Source organism: Pelecanus crispus, chromosome 2 (assembly GCF_030463565.1).
Source record: "Pelecanus crispus isolate bPelCri1 chromosome 2, bPelCri1.pri, whole genome shotgun sequence".
NCBI lineage: Eukaryota > Metazoa > Chordata > Aves > Pelecaniformes > Pelecanidae > Pelecanus > Pelecanus crispus.
The window spans coordinates 162,694,193-162,710,791 of NC_134644.1; the positions used below are offsets into that span (position 1 = coordinate 162,694,193).

Below are 16,599 nucleotides of genomic sequence, written 5' to 3' on the forward strand. Positions count from 1 at the left end.
GACTTTGCATTTCTGAGGATAAGTCAGGTTGGTCTGGTTAATTCACAATGATAAATCCACAGGCTTTTATTTCATGAGTTTTTACCTCTCAAGCTCGGTTTGGTTCTACTGATTTCCCATTTTTTCTTTTTTGTTTTAGTTCGGGCATTCAAAGCCAAAAGTCCATTATTGCCCAATTCTAGTCCAAGCACTGTCCAGTTTACTGTTAAGGAAGAATTTTTGTGTATATTTCCTGTGTTATTGTGACTATTTTACCAGACCTTGATTGGCAGCAAGAAAAGACATGTGCAGACTCTAAGGGTCATTATTAAACACTGGTTTAAGCCTCCAGAAACCTTCAGAAACCTGGAAAAATTAAACTGCATGCTCCAGTGCTCAGAGATTTGATTTCCATTCCCCAACCCGCTTTCAAATGATGAATCGTGCGGCTTAAAAACACACACTTTGTAAAAGGGAGAAAAGCTAAGAAAATCATGAAGATAAATAAAAACCAGCCAGTCTTTTCCCAAAGTGTAAGGATAACTGTACTAAATTCCCCTTTAATCTCTCAGGGAGGCAATTACAGGACAGCTGGAAGCTTCCTATCCCTTCTCCAAAATCTTGGGTTGAAAGGGGCTCTCTGGGCACAGCTTTAACACAGAAAATGGTGTTTCTCTTCCATGTTGCTAAGAATGGATGCTGTGCTGAGCCCTGCTCAGGGGCAAGGGGAGAAGTCCCATCTTCTTCCCACAGCTTGCTTTCTCTGCAGTGTATCAGCTCCTGCCTCGGCTCTAGGCTCTGGCAGAGCAGAAGTTGGAGCAGTAGGTCAGGTGTGAATTGGAGACTGTTAAAGTTATTAGTGTTGTAGTCATACTTTGTTCTGTGCTTGCAAAATGTCAGAACAGCACGGGTATCCTATTGCAGGACCAGTGCTCCTGGACCTCAACATGGGGCAAACAAGGAGTTTGGTGGGATGAGCAAGGCTGGCAACCAAGAAGGAGGGACTGGTGGCTATGGGAGGAAAAATGAGACCCTTTGTTGAGGGGAAAATACTATATGACATTTGTAGAGGTATTTCCTTTTGCCTCCCTCTTTAAAGACCAACTCTACAAAACACAACTGCTCTTTCTTTCTACTCACTGAAGAGCTGAAGGACCAACTGAAGAATAAATAGGAAAAGGACAACCAGCACAGACCTCTGAACAGCCAGCCTGGGCCTGTGCTGTCTCTGGGAGCGGTGCTTTATCTTAGCTCAGCAGCTGTACCGCCTCCCGCCTCGGGGCCACGGGGAGTTTTGCCATCAGTTTCCCAAGAAGCAGGACTGCACCGTGGGTCCTTGCTGACTGTCTTGACATGTTTTATCTGCGGTAGCAACCAGACTGGGGCCACGCTTCCCTGCCTGCATCTCACCCCATTAACTCACCTCGTTCCTGGATGATTATGGCAGGCTCCTGGCAAGGAGTTGTGGCTAAAACTGGGTTGAACACAAGGAATAAGGAAGCCCTAAGGATGCTATAGAGCCACTTCAGCCAGGCATGATCTGAAAAATGACCTGACCAAGCTTTAACTGGGGTGGTTAATTTTAAGCTGGATGAATTCCTTAATCCACTATAGGAAGAAGCAGGAGGCAGAAAAGCCCCATGCTGTGGTAGCTGGGGTTGATGCTGGACTGAAGCATCTCAGTAACACAGCTTGAGGAGAAACCCTTGTCTAGTCCTGTTCATGGCTTTGCTGCTGGAAGGGAGTGAGAACTAACTAAATAAATGGCAAAAGCTGTTGTAGTGCATGTGGCACTGATACAGTGGGTGTCCTCACCAAGGAAGTGTACACAAATGCTTTTATGTTTATCTTAATTCACTGGAAAACTGCCTTTGATCTGGAATCTGTAATTTGTGGGAAGCTTTTATCTCTGGTCTTGTCACAGGTGTAAGAATTACGTGTGTGGGAAGTCAATAGATTGGAAACTTATCTTGGATTTCCTTTCTTTGCTTTTTGCTGTCTTGGTTTGAAAAGAAGTTTTGACTCTTCTCTCAGTATGTTTGCCTGTACATGGCCAAATTTTAAAAATAAATTAAAATAGATGAAGCATAAAACCAGAGCTTTCTCTTGTTTGCTTTCAAGAAAAGGAAAATCAGAATATAATGATCTCACTTTGAAATCAAAACTCCATTTTAACAGCTCCTTGAGTTAAATTAGAGTCCAGCACAGAAAAGAGCTTGAAGATATTGCACTGATCACTTTTGTTTACTTTTTTCAGAAAGGGGCTGTTCGCAGGCATGAAGCTGAAGAAGAAGAAAAAGTGCGAGAAAGGGTTGACTATTGCAAACAAAGATGCACTGGGTAAGGCCTCATAAATAAATATTGCAACTGGGAAGAGGAGGTGGGGGATTATATTATATCTAATTTCATGCGAACTCATTTGAATTGTGTGCTAGGGCTTAGTATTGATAAGAAGGGCAGTAAACTCCTTATCACTCCCAAGTAATCAGAGAAGTAATTCTTTTTGCATTAACTGTTTTGTTAACTCCACCTTCAGATTTTGTGAGTTCAGGCTGTGGTATCTGGTAGACTGAAACAAAGACGTCAGCCTGACTCTTACCATAGAGAGATGACATGTTTTTGAAAGTTTTTTTCCTACTCTAGAGATAGATAATTCATTACAGGTGTGTAATTCCTCTGGAAGATCTGCTGATTCTAGAAACCATAAGAACACAACCTGAGTAGGCTCTGATGGCTGGATGGTCTGGCTCGATAAAGCCAGGAGCTTTACTTAGTAGCCAGTCTCCGCTTAAATGTACAGCAGTTACTTATTTTATTTTAATTTTTATTTTTAACAGATGTGGGTACACCCATAAGACATGCAGAGTCTCCTGTTTATTTCCCTTAACACACCATTGGTTTCCAAGATAAAGATACATTCCCCTGCACATCCTACCACTGTCATTTTTCTCCTATTACCACAGTCCTCCCATTCACAAAAACCTGTAGTTCAGCCACAACAAAGTCTTCACCTTCCATAGTTTTATTTTGCAGTCTCATGCCTCAAACTTAATGGAATTTTTAAAGCATAGAGTACTATGTGTTTAGTGCAGCCCTTGAGTTACAGTGTTATAATAAACCAGCCATGTGTGTCTTGACTCACTGTTGGGCAGAAACAGGAATACATATTTTGTGTCAGAAGCATTATTTAGCTAAAAGGCACTAGTTTTAAAAAGATTCTCCTCTGGTCCTTACAGCAAGGGGTTTGGGCTTTTGAGGCAGAGAAAATCCATTAAACTTCTTACTAATTACAGAGACGTTGGAGTTTATTTATCTTATGCTCCATGAAATATATTATGTTCTACACTATACTGTAGTTTGCTCCAGTCTTCCATGAGAGCATTCAGATCTCTGTTTATTTCAAATGATTGTGCTTGAATCATTGGATAGATTGGGGTCCTTATGCTGCATCTTCATCTGTTTCATTAGTGTCTTTGTTGGTGAAGAGTCTGAACTAGCAAAGATACAGCAATCACCAGTTCTCTCTTGTCTTAATTGGGATTTGGGCTTAGGACATCTATTGGGGAAGTGTGCAGTAGGGGAATGTTGTCACTCACTCAACTATTTGCATTTTCTGTCACTGGATCCATACAGAGGAATAATTCCTGCTGGTCAGTTATGCACAACATACATATGGTTATTGAGGGGAAAAAAAGATAGTGATTCAGATATTAAAATGTCAGGAAAATGGAGCTGTAAAGGGAAAGAAGCATTGCAAAGAGTTTACATCTCAATAGAAACAACATGGAACTCACAAAAAGGGGTCCAGGCAGGGTGTCACGCTGACACATGCCTGTCCCCCAACTGGGGGAAAGTCTTATCTGCTTTAGCCTCAGAGCAAACAATACAGACTGCTACAAGCCCATAATCAAACAGCATGCTCTAGAGTAAATAGGATATGGAGGGTAGTCATGGGAACTTGGTGCTACAGATGCAAAACTATGGACAGATGCCTTTGCCTCAAGGGCTGAAGATCAGGCTATGCCTACACGGATGCAGAGACAAGTTCACCTTGTCTAGGGCGGTTGGACAAGAGCCAGAGGGTCAGTCGGGGAGCATATAAGTTATATGAGATTGCTAGTGGAGGAGCCTTCATGAAGCTGCCTCATGCCTGTCTGCCTTGCAGCAAAAGTTGTGTCTGTACCTGCCTGGTGGTTTGCCTCGGAGTAGGGGCTTGAGGAAGCCAGCCAAAAAAGGAACATTCAGACCTGATGAGAGCTATCCAAGTGAGTTTTACTGTACAATGGATAGTCCTTTGCTACCATCACCAGTTTCTAAACACCCCTCAAGTAACCATACCTTTGCAAAGAGACAAGGAAGCACTATTACAACCCTTTGCCTAGTTTTGTAATGGGAGCACAGTGCTGTAGAGTACTTGCAGAAGATGCACTTGGATGTGTTTCCTTTCATTCGATGCAAGGTTATCCATAAGGTCTGTTGGGGGTTGGGCTAGATGATCTCTAAAGGTCCCTTCCAACCCAAAGCATTCTATGATTCTATGATAAGGTCACATAAGCCCCTGGGTTTTGCTGGGCAAATCATCTTTACCGTTGCAGGTACCACTTGACAGCTTCTAGACCAGAAATAACTCACGTCCAGAGTCACTGAACATTTCTTGCTTATAAATGTAAATATTGGAATGAACTACAGGCACCCAAATTTTAAACTTTCACCTAAAACAACACATGGCTCCTTTGCCAAGGCAGGTGTTGAGCACAGACATGTTCGGCAAGGGGCAGAGATGCTGGTAGGACTTCTGTCAGACCAGGAGGACAAAGCGGAGCAGTGTGGGAAAGGCTTCTCTGGCCAAATGTAAATGTGTACATCTAAGCTAGCTGCTGAGATTCTCTTTATGGTCAGGAAGAAAAATAAGCACTTCTGGAAGCAATTTGTCTTATCTGAGTATAACTTTCTACAAGAGTTCCCATGAATCATGCTCTTCAACTCTCTTCTTCTGTCCTTGATCTTCCAGTTCATCATCTCTGCAAAGAGGAAAGGTGAGAGATGATTTCTAAGCTAGGCTCTGCTTTGGTTGCTTGGAAGGGACTGAAGCGTGTCAAACTGTTATGACAAACCATGGATGGCAGACCCACTGCTGCAAAGTAATACATGCAAAACCCAGCAAGAATCTGTCCCACCATCTTTCTAGCAGATGAGAGAGGGGGCAGTCAGATGCAACTAGTGTGCACGTGCCTGTTCTGGGTGTACATGGGGTCAAGAGAGTGGCTACAGCCACAATTTGTATGGTATATAATTTTGCACAGGAGGGGACCTGCTGCTGTAATCAATGCTGCTCAGTACAAACCACTACTGTATCTCTAACTGTGATACCTAAATAAATGAAATATTCAGTTCATGCTGATGAATTCACTGCTCTGCTCCAAGTTAGCTTTTTGCTAGTAGAAATCAGAGGTGGGTTTTACTTTCTTGATTGTTTTCTTCATCAGGTGATCATGATGAAAGTACAAATCTTCACCATGACACTCTTGGAAGACAAGAAGAGGGAGAGGAAGACATAATGAACAGTGATGCGCTGTCCAATGCTTTTGGATCCTTAAGCCCAAAGAGGAAAAGGTGCTCCTAGGCATACCTTACCTAATATCCTCCAAAACACCTTTTGCATCCTTCTCAGGAATGGCATTGTCCTAGGACAATACATCTGCTGACAGACAATCCACTTGCTGACAGCAGCGATCCCTTCACTCCTGCTCTCCCACATGACAGAGTAGGATGTACTTATCAGCAAAATATTATCAGCTCAAGACAGATTGTCACCAGATGCTATCCAGTGCAGGGAGAGATTGAAATGGATGCTGAGAGTGCCTCAACTGTGATAACGAACTCTGCTAATGAAAATGAGCCAAAGGAGACAGCAATCTCTATAGCCAAGAGCTTGTGTAGTTGTTTTTTTCATACAGGGGAGGAATGGAGTCAGGTTTGATGGGATCAACAAGTGAAATCATTCCTATGTATACCAGGTAGCTGCACTGGTCTGTGTGGATGCAAAACATTTCTCTATTACAAAGTATATGAGAAAGACAGGGATGGCCTCTGCTAATGAAATCAAGCCTATCAGTTCACAACAAAGCTACCTGCCATAAACAATGCTTGTTTAGTGACGAAAAGTCTTTCCAACGTGTCCAAGTACCAGGTCTTGCCTAGACATGCCTAATGACCTGTTTTGTCATTTAAACAGGGCAAAGCTGGTGACCAGAATTCACGAAGAGGACATGAAATCCCAGAACTACCAGGTAAGCAGGAGGTGATGGCCTTTATGCTCCTGTGAAATTCCCAGGCAGGCTGGACCTGAGCCCAGGAGTGTGTGGTGTCCTTGTGCCCCACAGATTGCCATCACCATCATTGAGGCCAGGCAGCTGGCGGGTGAGAACATCGACCCTGTGGTGATCATCGAGATAGGTGATGAGAAGAAGCAAACAACAGTAAAGGAATGCACAAACGCCCCTTTCTACAATGAGGTAGGTGCTTTCTCTTGAAGAAGGCACTTTTTTCAATGGCTCTGGGTGCCTTCCACCACTTGGTAGCTCAAAAGGGGATGAACTAAGTTTGTAGCACCTGCATGTCTGAGCAGGGAAGTCTGTCCAGGAGCTGTTTGAGTTTCAAGCTTGGCCAAGCACCAGCAATAGCTCTCTTGGGTTTAGCTGTATTTGGTCTTTCTCTTCTCAAGCTCTGTCCATCCTGTTCCCTGCCCCCTCCACTGCATCCTGCCCTACTACCACTACCTCTGCATTTTCTCAAATGATCCATTTGATGATGGATCAAGTGATCCATCCAGCTTTGTCTAAACTTCCCCCCCAACCTCCCTTTTCTATCATTTCACTGTTTCAGCCTTTCCTTGACATGTGTTTGTCCCAGCTGGTGACAAATGAGACCAAAACAACTCACAAAACCAACTGGTCCTTTGGGTTTCCTTGTGCCTTCTGTCCTTTTGACAATACTGTCTGATGTGGAGTGAGGGCCACAGGCATTTGTGAAGGGCAGTGCTGTGCAGCCTTGCAAGGAGGAGAGTAGAAGACAGGTCTGGGCCACAGCAGAAATGAGCCAGGGAGTGAGGAAAGGGTTTTGCTGTGTCCACCACTGCTTCCCCAGCACTCCCAGTGTCTCATCGGGGCTCTGTGCGGTAACCCAAAAAGCTAAAGCATGCTGCTGACAGTGCTGGCTACCAGCACAAGGAAGATTCTGATCTGCTGTCCCTTTTTCCCACAGCACTTTGTGTTTGATTTCGTTGGACCACAGGTGTTCCTGTTCGACAAAATAATCAACATCTCTGTAAGTACCTAGGAAAGCTTAGCACATTGTTGTTTGTGTCACTTCAGCTCTAAATGATTCTTCTTAATGTAATTAAAAAGAGAAATCATTTTAAATACCAAGAGTGCTATAAAGTCAGCATGAAGTATAGAAAAGAGAAAGAATAGGGGAGAGGAAAAGGGAGAAAGGCAGCTGGCAATGGTTTGAAGGAACGTAACCCTAAAGGAAGATTAAGTGTGCATTTTCAGGGACACTCATTGCTGGCTTGGCAGTCAGCAAGGTAGAGTGAGAAAATTCAGCTTAGTTAACTTGTTAGCATTACCTTCATCCCTCTAATTTTCAAGCTGCCGCTTGTTTCAAATGATTGAGTTGAAACTTCTGGCTTACCTCAGTTCCTCAGATATGACTGTTTCTAACTAAACTATCCAGGTACCTTATCCTCAGCAGCAGCTCTCGGGCTGTCTGGGAGTGTCAGTGGCTGGTTGCTATTAGCATGGCAGTGGGCTCCAAGCATTCAGTGCTGCTCCCACTGCTTGCTGCAAGTAAAGTCCCAGTGAAGCTATGTGACATCTCAGAACAGCCCTGATGGAAGACACACACGCTCTTGGTCTTGGGGCATTAGATAATGATTTGCAGTTTGGAAGGCCAAGTCTGTGGAGCTATGCTAATTATCTTACCTGAGGCTCCTGAGGTTCATCACTACATTTAGCAAAGCTGTGGAGGAATTAAGGAAGATCTTATGAGACTCTGGACAGTGCTGTATTTGTATTACTTAGAAATATCACAAGCTGTGCTCTTCATGAGCTGTTTTTTACATTTCTACTGCCAAAAGTCCCACCACTTGGCCAGAGAAATGAGCAGTGAATTGTTGCCCCAGGAAGGGTTCTTTTTGCCTGAAGTGCTTTGTCCATTTCAAAAAAGTACACCAGGAAAGGGTCTGTGCTGGTTGTGCTTGACGGAGACAGGCGGTGCTCAGGAGCTATAGGAAACATCTGTGCAAAACCTCTTAGAGAAGTTCACTGTGTACCTGTTTTGCTGAGCTGGTAATAAAGTGACTTTTCCCAGCTACAGAAATAAAAAATGTTCATTTACACATGGCCAGCTGGACAACTAGGTTTTCAATGCTGGTAGCAAATTGACAGTCTGAATCCTAAGCTCCAGTTGAAATCCATTATATCACATGCACAGCTCAAATACATGAAATTCATACCTACATAAGGTATCTGTAGATCTGACCTTCACTTATCCCTGAGGACAGTTTACTACAGGCTGACAATGGCCCATCTTTTGTGTGGGAGTAGATATTGTCTCACTGTTATGACTTATATCACAGTGTGGTACAACACACACATGTTTCCAACATGGTTAGTATCAGCACAGTACCGAGGCATCAACTCTGGTGAGCTTCTGCTGCTTGGGGATGTATAGTTATTTTTCTCCAAGATTTTTCTCCAGTCTTTCCGATTTCACATTCTTCTGATAAGGATTCCATATATCCAGTGGTGGAGGGGAGAGTGCCAGCTTTCTGAGTGTGTTGGGGGTGTGGGGAAATGTGTCATCATTACTTGCTGTAAATCTGCATAGTTTCATCAGGCTCAGCAAACTTATTTGATCTATAGCTGGTGAAGGTGCAACACTAAGAAATTAAAGGTCTCCTAGATAAAAATGACTTTTTGTAAAAAACCCCAACAAACTAACCCAGTGCAATGCTCATGTATACTACTGAAAACAGATTCATTACCTTGCAAGATAGTTATGGAGAATGCAATATATCAGGGGAATAGAAACCAATAGAGGAAATATGTGTGCTGGGAGTGAAGGAAACCCTGGGGGATGAAAAGTTTCACAGCACTTGCTTAGTATGAATCTCACGTAAGGAGAAACAAAGATTGGCAGTCTCCATTACCAGCAATCATTCATGCATTGAATTTGCTTAATCTGTGAAAATGAACTCATCTGCATATGGAAGCTCAAGGAAAATAAAAAAGATTAGTGCTGTTGTCCGTCAGTTCAGCAGTTAGTCTAGCTGTATTTAAACCTTGCATTTGAGGGGAAAATGAGATTTTCGATTTCTCAGCACCTGCTAATAATAGATTTTTTCTTCATCCCATCTTGTATCAGCCGATTTCAGCAAGCTCCTATTTCCATTTAGTTCCTCCAAAGCTGTAATTTTGCCTGGATTCAAGATGAAACCCACCAGTTTTCACAGCTTCTTCCCACCCCTGTGTGCCCTAGTCCAACCTCATAGGAGCGAGGGTCCAGTGCTATGATGGGAGCATCAGGGATTGAGGAAGAGCAGCACCAGTGCATGAAGCATTGGTTTCATGCTGGCTTCTCTCTCACATGAAGGTTGCTTAATTTTTAAGCTTTAATAGTAGAGTAAAATCAAACTGCTCTGTTGTCCACTTTTGATTTTTCAGCCCCAGAAACTCCTTCCATGTTGAAGTGAGGAATTATGAAGGACAACTGAATGTGTTCCCTAAATCACAGGGGCACAGTGGCCCAAGGCCTTTAACAGGGAATGACATTATGTTGCAACAAGAAACCTCCTGAATTTTCTGGTAGATCTTGATGAAGGTGTCAGTGGTCTTTACTTTGGAACTTATGTCTCCTGGTCTTGAAGAAAAATGCACAAAATGAAGTCACATGACAAATCCAATGCAAAATCACAAAAGTCTTGTATCCCTATCTGGGATGTATAGGTCCAAAGCCATGGTATGATGTCTTCCAGATTCCTAAAATGCTCTCAGAGGCTTGGTTGTTTAGCTCCAACATTTAGATTTAGCTTCTGTGGACTTGAATCCCATGGGTTTAGTTTCTCTTTGCAGTTTGGCCAAGGTGTTCCAGACAATTCACCCTGCTTTCAGAAGCTTTTCCACAATCAAGGAATAGGTTTCAACCTTTTAAGCTATTCTGAAACCAGGTGAGATACATTTTTTAAGAAATACAGTTCTAGAGCCAATCTTCCCTTTACTTATTAAATTGTCTTTATCTCAAAAAAAAAAAAAAGAAACCCCAAAAATCTGTCATGATTTAACCCCATCCAGCAACAAAGCACCACACAGCTGCTTGCTCACTCCCCCCTGGTGGGATGGGGGAGGGAATCAGAAGAGTAAAAGTGAGAAAACTCGTGGGTTGAGATAAAGACAGTTTAATAAGGAAAGCAAAAGCCACGCATGCAAGCAAAGCAAAACAAGGAATCCATTCACTACTTCCCAGTGGCAGGCAGGTGTTCAGCCATCTCCAGGAAAGCAGGGCTCCATCATGTATAACGGTTACTTGGGAAGACAAACACCATCACTCTGAACATCCCCCCCTTCCTTCTTCTTCCCCCAGCTTTATATGTTGAGCATGCCGTCATATGGTATGGAATATCCCTTTGGTCAGCTGGGGTCAGCTGTCCTGGCTGTGTCCCCTCCCAACTCCTTGTGCACCCCCAGCCTACTCGCTGGTGGGGTGGGGTGAGGAGCAGAAAAGGCCTTGACTCTGTGTAAGCACTGCTCAGCAGTAACAAAAACACCCCTGTATTATCAACACTGTTTTCAGCACAAATCCAAAACATGGCCCCATACTAGCTACTATGAAGAAAATTAACTCTACTCCGGCTAAAACCAGCACATTCTCCACCCCTTATTCTATACCATATGATGTCATGCTGAACAAAAAACGGGGGGTTTGGCCAGGGGATCATGGCTGCTGCTTGGGAACTGGCTGGGCATCAGTTAGTGGGTGGTGAGCAATTGCATTGTACATCACTTGTTTTGTATAGTCTTTTGTCTTTATTATTATTTTCCCTTCCTTTTCTGTCACATTAAATTGTCTTCAGATCACCTTCCGAGTTTCACCTTTTTTCCAATTCTCTCCCCCATCCCATGGGGCAGGCAATGTGGCTGAATAGCTGCGTGGTGTTTAGCTGCCTGCTGGGTTAAACCACAACAAAGGTGTTGCTAGCCTCTGCCTTGTCTGAAAAGTGAAATACATGCATGCATTTGAAAACCAGACACAGAAGTACATAGATCCAGGAATCCTGGCAAAGGAAAATTATTAAATAAATTTGAATTAAATTAAATTTAATTAATTACTTGGCAGGAAGGATAAGGAGCCAGACTCAGGCCTGTTTGCCATCTCATTTACATCTATATCACTTCTCTGGTTTCATTAATATTGTGGGGGGTAAATCAGAATTGAGTCTCTTGGTTTATGTGCACATTGAAATGTTGCAAAGAAACACTTTAATTCTTTCTCCTCTGGGTGTACTCAGTTCTTATGGCAATTCAGCTATTGCACAGAAAGAGATATGATTTCTGCAGCCTAGTGTGAAACCAGTTATGCCCCATGTGTTTATATTCATTATGATTTATTTAAAAATACCAGGATAAATAGTATAACTGCATCTGCTCTGAAGACACATCCATCTGATTCCCACTCTGTATAATCCTGGGACCTGGGATGAACCTGTGTGATTCCACTTGGATGCAACTATATTGGTTTCTAAATTGGCACAATATTGGGCAAAGAACAGATTTCAAATGCTTGCTGTATCTGCTGTGGCTATGTACACCCAGTGCTGGGTGGTGCTGGATGTCACTGCCCATTACCTATGAACCAAATATGATCTTTCTTTCTTTGGATTGCTCTTTCTTATGCTGACTGGGAAGAGAGATAGTGACATTCTTTAACAGACCTTTTTCTAACAGGTTATGCACAATAAACTGATCGGGAGTGTGCTGATAGGCTGCTTTAAAGTAGATCTGGGGACAGTATACAGTCAGCCAGGTAAGTGGTGCATTTTCTGCCCTTTTTGTCTGTTAAATGAGATGTGAGGCAGCGAAGGAGAGGAGAGGGAGGTATGCTGCTTTTCCACTTCAATGCTTGTGGTTTATGCCAAGGGATAAACTTAACGAGGCTTTGGAAGCGTTGTTTTCCTATTTGGATACCGGAGCACCAGCCAAATTTTTGGAAAAATGTTCAACGCTGAAAACACCTTGACAATCTGCCCGTTGGTGGGAAGCACTTATCAAGAACGGCTTTTCTTTAGAGGGTCAGAGTGGGCAGCTGAATGCTCTACAAAACCCAACTCCACTCATTTGTTACAGAACATCCAAAGCTCTGCTGCATGTTTTGGGGTAGAAGGGGTGGAGGGAGGGAGAGTGGGATGGAGTGTGGAAGGAATGGTGAGGAGAGCACGAGACAAGAGAAGGAGCAGACCATAATGGAAGAGAGAAGGAGATGACAAAGTGGTGACCATGGGTTCACTTGACCTGCCATCTTCAGAGCCATAGAATCATAGCCATCCAGTGCTTTCTGAAATGTGAAGCTAAGAAAAGATCACGTACCCCTTTTTTGGCCTGTTTTTACAACCATCCACAAACCATGTATCTTTCTCTCTTCCGTAATTACTCAAGGACCTGGTCTCTGCTCAGTCTTTGGGAATGAACATATTTAGGCCACTCACTATAGATGTCACCCAGTTACAGCAAAAATGTAGAGTCATTCAGGCCACCGTCTCTTCAGGGCTCCTGCAAGTCAGCAGAGAGAAAGGGCCTGACTGAAGTGAGCAGTCTACATCCATAATTAGACTGCATTAGTCTCTGAATTCTGTCCTGTATTTCCTGCTCAGACTTTTACAGGAGGGTGGTGTCTGAGGGTCAATCTTGAGCTCCTATCTCTGGTACACGCTGGTGTCTCCCTCCCACTCCTTTACATACCCAAGGTGATGGCCAAAGACTTAATGTAAGGTTTTAGGACCTTGCTCAAGGGGGGTTGCTGAAGCAGGGCTGCAGCAAGGGCTGTTGTGGGTGAATTGTCTTGTGCATTTTCCCACTGGAAAGGTGGACCTGAACCTGCTTCTGGCTGCTGCTTCTTCCTCTGAGGGCTGTCTGCCCTCCTTCTTCCCTTTCTCAGCTGGCTGCCAGTGTTATGCCTGGCCACAGCTCCCAGCAAGGGTTTTGCTGCTGGAGAGTTCTGAGATGTTCAGACAATTCTTATCAAACAGTTGGCCATTCCTCATAAAGTCTTAACCTTAATTCAGCTGCTGAAATCTCACCCAACCTTCCACTGGTCTTTAGTCACTGAACTCAGCAACCATTAATGAAAATGAGCTTGTTCCTGATGAGCTCTAGATCAATCATTTGTTTGCCTTTTGGTCACACAACATTTTGGACCCTCAGGATGCACCTAGTAAACAAGTGTACTACAGCATGATCCTCCTGAATGTACAAATGTTGTTTGCATTGCCCATTCTGGGAGTGGAGAGGAGAAATACTTGCACTTTTTGCATCCTCTATTTGGGTGTTTAAGTTTGTCTATCTTACAGGTCATCAATTTTGTGACAAGTGGGCGCTTCTCACAGACCCTGCTGACATTAGGACGGGAGCCAAGGGATACCTGAAGTGTGACATCAGTGTGACTGGGAAAGGTGATGCAGTACAAGCTACGCAGAAAACAGTTGATACTGAGGAGCAGATTGAAAAGTACTGCAATAGTTTCTTTTTTACTGCTTTCTTTTTTACTAAGTACCTCAAGCCTCCTTTCAGTCCTTTCCTTGCTAACTCAGGGTTAATAGCTGGATAAAATTGTACACCTGGCTGTTCTGATGTGCTCAAAGAGAGTTTTTACAATCCTCTCAACTAAATTGAAGGGCATGTTAGGGTCACTTCTCTGCAACTGATAGAGTAGACCATGCCCTGTGGCTAAGTGCCAGATTATCCCTGACAGAAGGTTCATTCATGTGAAACTGGTTAAATATTTCTGAAAAGCAGCAAAGTAAGAAGAAAAGATATGAGGAAAAGCTATTCCTTCTCCCCTACCGTGTGTGTGCATGGATATTCTCCATATCCTTAGATAAACTCAAGTGCATTAGCATTGTCCTTGTAAAATACAGAAGTTCAAGGTGGTAAAGTATGCTGCCAGCACACTTTAAATTTTACAGGGGCAATGTTTCTGGTCAGTACTGACATACTGGACCAAGTCCATGGAGAGTCACCAAGATGCTTGAGGGCTGGAGCACATGGTCTATAGGGAAAGGGGTGTGTTTGGGTGGAATTGGTTTCTTGAGCCTTAAGAAGAGCAAGTTAAGGGGTATTCTACATGAAGAGGGCAGAGCCAGACTCTTTTCAGAGGAATACAGCAGAAGGATGAGAGGCTTTGGACACAGGTTAGAAAAAGTGAATTTCAGAACAGATATAAGAATTTTTGTTACCATGAAGGTGGTCAAATGTAACAGGGGCCCAGAGACAGTGGGGAATCTCCATCCTTGGAGATATTCAGAATTTACTGGACAAGGTCCTGAGCAACCTGATCTAACTGGACCTGGTTCTATATCATATACATAAGTTTGCTGAGTAATGCTGTATCATTTTCTCATGGAAACCAGAAAATGTTTTGGTTTAGATGCAGAAGCAAATTCATACAGCTTTTTGTGTCTTTTCAGGATGCAAGATAACTCGAGATGACAATTTTGTTGGAAAAAATATCACTTCATTGTCTGAGTTTTCAATTTTAAGGAAATGGCTTCTTTTTTCTTTCAGGAACCTCTTGATCCCCAAAGGCTTTCCATCTGAAAGACCATGGGCCAGATTTTATGTGAGAATTTACAAAGCAGAAGGACTTCCGAAGATGAACTCTAGCATCATGGCCAATGTCACCAAAGCATTCATAGGCGACAGTAAGGACCTTGTGGATCCCTATGTGGTGGTCATGTTTGCAGGTCAAATGGTAATTAGGATCGTCTTAATCACAAATGTAGGCTTTCTTTCCTATTAGCTGTACTACAGGCAGGTGATTATGCTGATGTCCTTTAACTTAGAGTTACATAAATTAAGTAAAACACATATTTCTGTCATCAGAAAGAAAATTTTCAATTCTTAAATTATGCAGGAACAAAGTGATGGAAACAATGCCAGCATATCTAATATCAGCTTCACAGCAGTAGGTCAGAGTCAGGCAGCAGGAGGGGAAAGAGAATTCTGTAGATCTGTTACTAAGACATCAAGTTACAAGACAGTGAATTACCCAGTGTGGTATTAAGTAAGCGCTATGTTCTGGTCTCCCTAGAGTGAAAAAAGGAAGCAGGGCTGAAATCAGTAAAGATGGTTCAATCTGGATTTTAGGGCTGTGTATTGACTTCTGAATTACTCTGCCATAACTCAGGACCCTTGCAGCTTTTCTGTGGGCAGCAGAAGAGGAAGCATTTGAGTAGACTCTGTCTCAGTGTTGCCTGGCTTCATTGCTCCCAGAGCTCCTTCAACATCAAGCATGATGCTACAGAGAGCTGCTGAGAGGGGCCTTCTGACTTTGGTGGAAGAGTGCAGAGGAGGTCCAGGGGCCTGGTTCCTCTGGGGTACACCCATAAAACACTGTGTCAGGGAGCTTGCCTTGGTTATTGGCGTAAATGATGGAAGAATCAAACTGGAAATGATTTTAAGCCAGCAATGCTTTCTGTGTGCAAGGAAGCCTTAGACAGAACTCCAGTTAGTCCTTTACAGATGTTTCAGGCATGAGAATGAGGCCCTTGGTGCTGATGCCATGTGGTGTTGTGAATCTGAATTGCAAAGTATTGCATCTCAAACTAGTATGGTTTAAAACGGTCAAATGCATGCAGCTAATTCAGGTTTAATAGAGGGCTGAAGAAGATATAAGAATGGGTCACTCATGTGAGTTTGCACGCTGGTGTGTAAAATATGGGTTTAGAGGTATTGTTGGTGGGTTTCCTGACTCAATTTTCCCCAGCAAATATGAAAGTAGAAGGCTGCCACCACCTGTGGCTGGACAGACTGTGATACGGTTCTGCCGTCTCCTTCAGGCTAGAAGGAATAGCTCCGGTCTCTACATCCCTAGCACACAGGCCTATGACCAGAATGCAAACCACAGTAATCATATTTCATAGTAGATGAATTGCCTCATTTAAGGTAATTCTATTGGTACATGCAGCCTGGCAGCTGTAATGAATTTCATCTTTTATGAGACAAACTGCACTGCATTACCACTACCCAGGTATTTCAAAAGCCATTTGAAGATGTATAGTTTATAGCAGAAATGCCAAAGTCTGACTTCACAAATATGTTTTGTGCATAAGGGCCCTGAAGAATTAGATCTTATCCCAGGGTCTGCTGTGTACAGGTGAGAATTCTTTAGCCATAATGTGGTCTTTTATTAGATATGGAGAAGAAAATAAACAAGCTAATAGAAAAGCTGAAGTACTTTCAAGATAGGATATTTGTGCTTTAAAAATGACTGGAGAGGTGTTGCTAAGTGCAATTCGTGCTATACTCATTGCCATTCTCCGGAGTCTGACCCACCTGGACTTTCATTTCA

General features: G+C 43.1%; 1 protein-coding gene across 1 annotated transcript in view; it reads left to right on the forward strand.

Annotated features, from left to right (window-relative positions):
- Nucleotides 1–872: 872 nt before the first annotated feature.
- Nucleotides 873–16,599, forward strand: part of FER1L6 (fer-1 like family member 6) — a 76,099-nt gene continuing 60,372 nt past the window's right edge. The window contains exons 1-9 of the mRNA XM_075705084.1: nucleotides 873–889; nucleotides 2,237–2,319; nucleotides 5,466–5,592; nucleotides 6,215–6,269; nucleotides 6,363–6,494; nucleotides 7,243–7,305; nucleotides 11,982–12,060; nucleotides 13,601–13,757; nucleotides 14,814–15,000. Of these exons, the coding sequence (XP_075561199.1) occupies nucleotides 873–889; nucleotides 2,237–2,319; nucleotides 5,466–5,592; nucleotides 6,215–6,269; nucleotides 6,363–6,494; nucleotides 7,243–7,305; nucleotides 11,982–12,060; nucleotides 13,601–13,757; nucleotides 14,814–15,000 (900 nt within the window). The remainder of the gene's footprint in view (nucleotides 890–2,236; nucleotides 2,320–5,465; nucleotides 5,593–6,214; nucleotides 6,270–6,362; nucleotides 6,495–7,242; nucleotides 7,306–11,981; nucleotides 12,061–13,600; nucleotides 13,758–14,813; nucleotides 15,001–16,599) is intronic.